The sequence below is a fragment of the Martes martes genome (genome assembly GCF_963455335.1).
Source record: "Martes martes genome assembly, chromosome: 7".
Lineage (NCBI taxonomy): Eukaryota > Metazoa > Chordata > Mammalia > Carnivora > Mustelidae > Martes > Martes martes.
In genome coordinates, this window is record NC_137894.1 from 50,954,384 (window position 1) to 50,961,748 (window position 7,365).

Here is a 7,365-nt window from a genome sequence, read left to right on the forward strand (position 1 = left end):
GCATTCTCTAACCATCTCATGTAAATTACCCCATCTACCCTAACATTTTCTATATTCATATATTCATGTTCTATTGAGAGATAGTTGACATACAACATTATGTTAGTTTCAGCTATACAATGTGAATATTTGATATATGTGTATATTATAAAATCATCACCCCAATAAATCTAGTTAACATCTATCTCTACACATAGTTACAAATTTTCTTTCTCCCTTATTCTTTGTTATACTACTATGACTAACTGGAATTACAGACTTAATGTGTTTATCGGATTATTAATTTGTCTCCCACACTAGAATGTAAATTTCACAAAGACAGGGACTTTATCTTCTACATTGATGTAATTCAGGGCACATCACAGAGATAATTAAATGTTTATAGAATGATGAAAAGTGTCAGTCACTTTGAGCAACTTTACTTTACTGAGCAATCACTTTACTGAGCAACGTATTTTTGACTATAGTTGAGTCAAGGAACAAGGAGTGGTCATTAAATTTCTCTGCATCTGTCTTTATCTCAGTCTCTTAGAATCACTGGCTTTGGTCTTTGTTTGCCTTTACCTCTTTTGGGTTGTGCACTCTACTCAAACTTCCTTCACATAAAACTAATCCAAACAGTAATGCCACTATATGATAGTCTTCTTTTAAAATGTGGACTCTGAGAAACAAACTCAGGGTTCTGGAGGGGGGGGGTTGGGGATTGGGTGAGCCTGGTGGTGGGTATTATGGAGAGCACGTATTGCATGGAGCACTGGGTGTGGTGCATAAACAATGAACCTTGGAACACTGAAAAAATAAAGAGAAAGTCAAGTATCATATGGTTTCACTTATTGGTGGAGCATAACAAATAATATAGAGGACAAGGGTAGATGGAGAGGAGAAGGGAGTTGAGGGAAATTGGAAGGGGAGGTGAACCATGAGAGACTATGGACTCTGAAAAACAACCTGAGGGTTTTGAAGGGGCGGGGGGTGGGAGGGTGGGGGAACCAGGTGGTGGGTATTAGGGAGGGCACAGATTGCATGGAGCACTGGGTGTGGTGAAAAAACAATGAATACTGTTACGCTGAAAATAAATAAAAAATTTAATTAAAAAAATAAGATTGAAAAAATAAAAGAAAATGTAAACCTATTTCCAGGTACCTTAATTACCTTGCATAGATAAGAAAAGCTAAGAAGAATATAATCTAGTCCTTGTTTTTAAATAGAGCTTATCAAAATTGATGTAGGAAAAGAAACTAATGCTACTGTCACAGATGTTTCATTCACTTGTCATACTCACTGCAGCTTTTTCACTTTTCCCAGCTAATGTACTATTTTATTTTTCCGTGTCACATATTTATTTTAAATAGTGGCTCTGTAAGATCAGTTTGTGAATTGGTGTTGGTCTCAGTGCATCAGAACAACCTGAGTAACATTAAAATAAGGATTTCCAGGACTCCACTTCAAAGATTCTGATTTAGATTTGGAGAACGGACTGGGAACCTGTCCCTAAGTAACTATGAAACAGGTTTGGGAAACAGTACTTCAGATCATTGTCAATCTTTTGGATGTAAATTAAATAAAAATTTTGGCTCAATTGTGGTTGGATTCTCACTAGTTTCTTTTTATTTGAGCTACAAAGATATGAATACTCTTCTATGGAGTAGAGTAGAGTAGAGATGTTTAAGCAAGTAAAACCAAGTGTAAGAATGAATGAACTTAATAGAGGTCAGGAAGACATGAAGCTAGGGACTGTGATAATAATCATAGATAAATGGACAAGCAGTTATAGGAAGTCAGGATAGAAAAAGATTCTGAAGTCCAAACATCCAGGTCATTTATTCAAATTATGATCTATGATGCTACAAAAGTTGGGTATTCATCCTTTCTGATGGAGGCATAATACTCCATAGTGTATATGGACCACATCTTCCTTATCCATTCATCTGTATGAAATCATGATTTGAGGACAAGGTGTGATTTACTTTGTCCTACTGTGTTCCATTATGTGACCTGGAAGGAATAGATGAGTTTGAGTCTGTGTTTCAAGGGACAGATGAATAAACACCTACTTTTTAGGTGGGAATGGAAATGGGGAAAAGAATTAATTCTGATTTTGACCAACTCATGAACTCTCATTTGCTTTGACTAATTCCTGTGCACATACGAATTTTTCTCAAGGCAGCTTTCATGTCTTTGTTTCGGAGACTATAGATCAGTGGGTTTATAAGTGGGGTCACCGATGAGTAGAACAAGGTTACAATCTTCTGTATCCCACCTGGATTTCCAGAGGTTGGGCTGATGTACATCACCATGAGGGTTCCATAGAAGAGAGACACCACAGCCAGGTGGGAACCACAGGTGGAGAAGGCCTTACGTCGGCCAGCTGCTGAAGGGACACGCAACACTGCTCTGAGAACCAGGGTATAGGACCCAAGGATGAAGAACAAAGTGATGAAGATAATAATAGAGCTCAATATAGAACAAGAAAGCTCAATTCCAGGGGCAGGGATGCAGGACAGGGCCAAAAGAGGCCCAGGGTCACATACAAAGTGGTCAATGGTGTTGGGGCCACAAAAAGGGAGTTGTGTGATAAAATAGATAGGGATCGGATAGCAGAGGAAAGCTGTGACCCAGCACAGGGCCACCAGGTTCATGCAGAGATGGTTGTTCATAATGACAGGATAATGGAGGGGCTGGCAGATGGCCAGGTAACGATCAAAAGCCATAAGGGGCAGTAAGAAGGTCTCAGTGGTGCCCATGGAGAAGAAGAAGTAGAACTGGAAGAAACAAGCCATGAAAGAGATGGTTTTGGTCTCAGATAGAAAGTTCTTTAACATGTTGGGAACCGTTGTGTTGATGTAGCAGATCTCCAGGAATGAAAAGTTGGCCAGCAAAATGTACATGGGGGTGTGAAGCCTGCAATCCAGCTTCACTGCACAGACAATGGCCCCATTCCCCATCAGTGTCAGGATGTAGGACACCAAGAACAGCATGAAGAGGATGACCTGAACCTCCCTGGAGCACGGGAAACTCAGGAGTATGAATTCAGTCACTGTGCTGACTCCTGACCTATTCATGGCTTCCTGAGGGGTGGAGAAGAAAAGTGACAATGACAAAGATGGTCTTATTCTTTCATCTTCAAGATTATTTCCTTTGTGGAGATCCCTAGCTCCATTAGGGTCTGTTATTCCATTAGATAAATAAGATAACTATACTGCTGAAGTCTATGAACTTGGAGAGTGCTTGGGTATGATCAGACGTTGAAACTTTGTATTCTCTCATTTCTCTTTCAGAGTTTTCTCACGGTAAAAGACAAGATGTTCTACAATAAGGAGCTTGGAGAAGGTTAATGACAGCACTCACAAATGTAAGTAGGTATGAACATCATGTATTTTTATCTATAGATTAAGAGCTATAGACCCTTGTTATTGGACACAGAATTTCAATTACTTAAATCTTTGAAATTAGAGACACAAATGTTAGACATCAGAAAAGGGAGAAACACACAAATCTTTATGCATTTCACCGTTATTCTGGATTAGTGTTGGTGTCTTAAGGTCATCTGAACAGCTGGACAAAAAACATTAAACGTACCATCTATTCTTCAGTGTTTGTTGTGGTTTATTAACTCAATGAAAATTTGAACTCCTCTGACACCTACCTAATGGCTTTCATATCAGCTCCGTCTTCTACCTGTTGAATTAAAATACTTCTGTAAAACCTTGGTCTAGGTTAGATCTCTAATTATAGATAGAAAAACTGAGCAATATATCTGGTCTATTATTTAAGGATTTTTGAGGGTTTTGCCTGAAGTGTCACTAAGTGTCCTAGAAGGCCTCTGTTCTTCTGGTTATGGAAAGATGCAGAGGCTCACAAACATCAGATACTCCTAAGCAGAGGTCTCTGGGAACCAAGAACAGTGCTGAGAGCCATAAACTGTCCCTGTGGACAAAGATTCCCCTTCCACTTCTTCACCCCCTCTGTCACCCCAATCCTACTCTAGATGTGGAAGATCTGCGTTGTTTTGGGAAGTTGCAGGAGAATCTTTGTGAAAACTTGCTTGTCTGAGACTTAGATGTTGTGAGATTTCCATGGTGAGAAAAGCAAAACAAAGCCTATGAGATTGCCTACAATTCTGTTGTTAGTAGTTTGGTCTTATTTATTTTAGGATCCCTTCCATTAGTGAGGGGCAGTCATCATTTGGGCCTAAATGACGCAAGTGATGTGACTGAGTGATGATATTGGTTCATAAAATATAATGCAGAATAGAGATCCAGATGCCTTCAGTAAAAGTATTCTAGCTAGGAATATTTATTTATGTATTAGTTATAAAATGCATTTCTTTCCAGTGTAATGCCCATAGCTGTTATGGGCATGTTATGTTATGTTATATGTGCAATGTGCATAGCTTTGTGAATGGTCTTGATGATTGCAATTAGTGACACAAGGCATTGGAGTCATTCAGAATTTTTCACATCACACTTCGCTGTAAGGCTCCTCTTTGTGACTAGATCATGATTGGCAAAACCAAACTGTGAGTTGACTCCTCTGTAGCAGGAATTCAGAAAAACCCATAACGCAAGGAAACCACCGGGAAAGAGATGTAAAGGGAGAAAGTATTTGTTGATCATTGTACATGAGACTTACAAGGCTTTGTGAGCCATGTGGGAGTGAACCCACTACCCTGGAGTGCTCGGTCATGTTCTCCCTCCTTGAGATACGTAGATCATCCGCTCTGTGGTAGAGCCAAACAAAGCTAAAGTCAGGGAGAGCTGAAGTTTTTTCTGCCCTGCTCTGCACAGCCACTTTGTCGGTCCTTACCAGATGTCACTTCACTCACATGCTATTTCCCCCACAGACCTGGTTCTGACTGGATCCACCACCTGGTTAATAAGGACGGCCTTTTCATACTTCCTCATCTTCCTCTCTCTCACTTCCCTGATTTCCAGCCCTCTCAGTTGTAAAGATGAACCTCCTTACATTCTTCACGTAATGGGAGGTGCTACTGTTTCCACAACCACATAAAAGAAGGCAGAGCTAAAAGGGACCCCTAAGAACTGTCCTATACTTGTATGTCTTCTGAACCTACCTCCTTACAGATCTGGCAGGTGTGACTTGAATCTTCTGTTTTCACTGCAGCAGAAGGCAAGCATGATGGAGGGCATGGCATCCTGGGTAGAAAGCAGCTCAGAGAAGGTGCTTACATTGCTGCACACACGATATTGCTTTGGAGAGGAATTGGCATGTTTGCTGTACAACAGGATACTTACCTGTGTTTCTCTGAAATCTGTGTCTGATTCCCCCTAGGGGGCATAGTCTCCTGTGAATTCCAAAAGTGAGAATTTATGAGAGGATTGTCAGTTATTTCCCTAGTGTTCCCTTCCCTCAGGAGCCCCTTGATTGGCCTTTGGGACTCAGTTTGTCCAGTGATGATCAGATATTCTCATGCTTTTCCTAGAACAGATGTTTATTTTGTTGTTTGGACAGGTTACTCTTTTGATGGTGCAATCACTGTAGCGACACCAGTGGAGCTGGGACATGACCTTTCTATTTATTTTTTGTTGTTTCACATTCAATTTTATTCATATTTTTGAACCTGCTACAAGTTTTAGATTCTCGTATATGTCAGCATCAGAGTCATGTCATTAGATTTCTCATTCTCATGCCTATTGATTCACTCCATGGGTAGAAAGGAGTCATTCCTTCTTATAATGACAAGTTTTCTCCCATGTTCACCCTGTGCTTCTAATATGACGCTGATAAGTAAATTCCATTTCATGGTGAACAAGTCCCAGGAGGAGAGAACATGGAGTATGGGATGGAATGCCAAAGTTCTAGAAGACACCTCCCCATGTAGCCCTTTGGTTATTTCAGACTGTTTTAACAGATGGCCTTAAAGGTTGGCATGATTGTTGGAATTTTCTTTCTTCTTTCAAGTGAGGTATTGCTCAGAGAGAGGAAGCAAACTTTCAGACCCTTTCATTTTTATTGCTTTTATGTCTATGTGTGCGTGTGTACATGGGTATGAATGTACCTAGATGACATATTTCATAATGTTTTCCTTCTGTTATTGGTTTGGAGCCATCCGTAATGAGACTGCACTCTTGTTAATAATTTATTGTTGGCAAAAATGTTCATCATCACTAGCCATCAGGGAGATTCAAATCAAAACCACATTGAGATACCACCTTACACCAGTTAGAATGGCCAAAATTAGCAAGACAGGAAACAACGTGTGTTGGAGAGGATGTGGAGAAAGGGGAACCCTCTTACACTGTTGGTGGGAATGCAAGCTGGTGCAGCCACTTTGGAGAACAGTGTGGAGATTCCTCAGGAAATTAAAAATAGAGCTTCCCTATGACCCTGCAATTGCACTGCTGGGTATTTACCCCAAAGATACAGATGTAGTGAAAAGAAGGGCCATCTCTACCCCAATGTTTATAGCAGCAATGGCCACGGTCGCCAAACTGTGGAAAGAACCAAGATGCCCTTCAACGGATGAATGGATAAGGAAGATGTGGTCCATGTACACTATGGAGTATTATGCCTCCATCAGAAAGGACGAATACCCAACTTTTGTAGCAACATGGACAGGACTGGAAGAGATTATGCTGAGTGAAATAAGTCAAACAGAGAAAGTCAAGTATATGGTTTCACTTATTGGTGGAACATAACAAATAATATAGAGGACAAGGGTAGAGGGAGAGGAGAAGGGAGTTGAGGGAAAGTGGAAGGGGAGGTGAACCATGAGAGACTATGGACTCTGAAAAACAACCTGAGGGTTTTGAAGGGGCGGGGTGGGAGGGTGGGGGAACCAGGTGGTGGGTATTAGGGAGGGCACAGATTGCATGGAGCACTGGGTGTGGTGAAAAAACAATGAATACTGTTACGCTGAAAATAAATAAAAAATTTAATTAAAAAAAATAAAGTATGTGTTAATTCACTAAAAAAAATAATTTATTGTTGGCTACACAGCATCAATGAGCAAAAGTTTCATGAGGGTTTATGACTTGAGGTTTGCTCATTCTCTCAGCATCATTTCTGTAAGGTGGAAATGTTTTTTTTTCTTTTAAGTGGTTACAACACTTTTTGAGTCATGAGAATTGATATCCTCTTATGAATAAGAGCCAGTTTTTTGAGTAATTTATTCATTGAAAGTCTTTGATGTTTGAATGCACAAAGAATTTTCTTGACACTAAAGTCTGCCTAAGGACACTAAGGTCTGCCAAAATTATGATTTGGAAGCCAGGATTTATCTCACTTTTGTTGGGTGGATGGTGCCACACCAGATACTTGAAGTGAAGTATTAAACTGTAGAATTTAACTGGAGGGAGTTGAAGGGCACTTTTGGTCTTTTGAAAAAAATATATCTATAATTAC

General features: G+C 40.0%; 1 protein-coding gene across 1 annotated transcript; it reads right to left on the reverse strand.

Moving 5' to 3' along the window:
* Nucleotides 1–2,117: 2,117 nt before the first annotated feature.
* Nucleotides 2,118–3,062, reverse strand: LOC308346794 (olfactory receptor 11H6-like; the record flags this gene model as incomplete). Its single annotated transcript, XM_080809839.1, has 1 exon — nt 2,118–3,062. The coding sequence occupies one exon, from the start codon at nt 3,060–3,062 to the stop codon at nt 2,118–2,120; it is 945 nt and encodes a 314-aa protein (XP_080665965.1).
* Nucleotides 3,063–7,365: the final 4,303 nt, after the last annotated feature.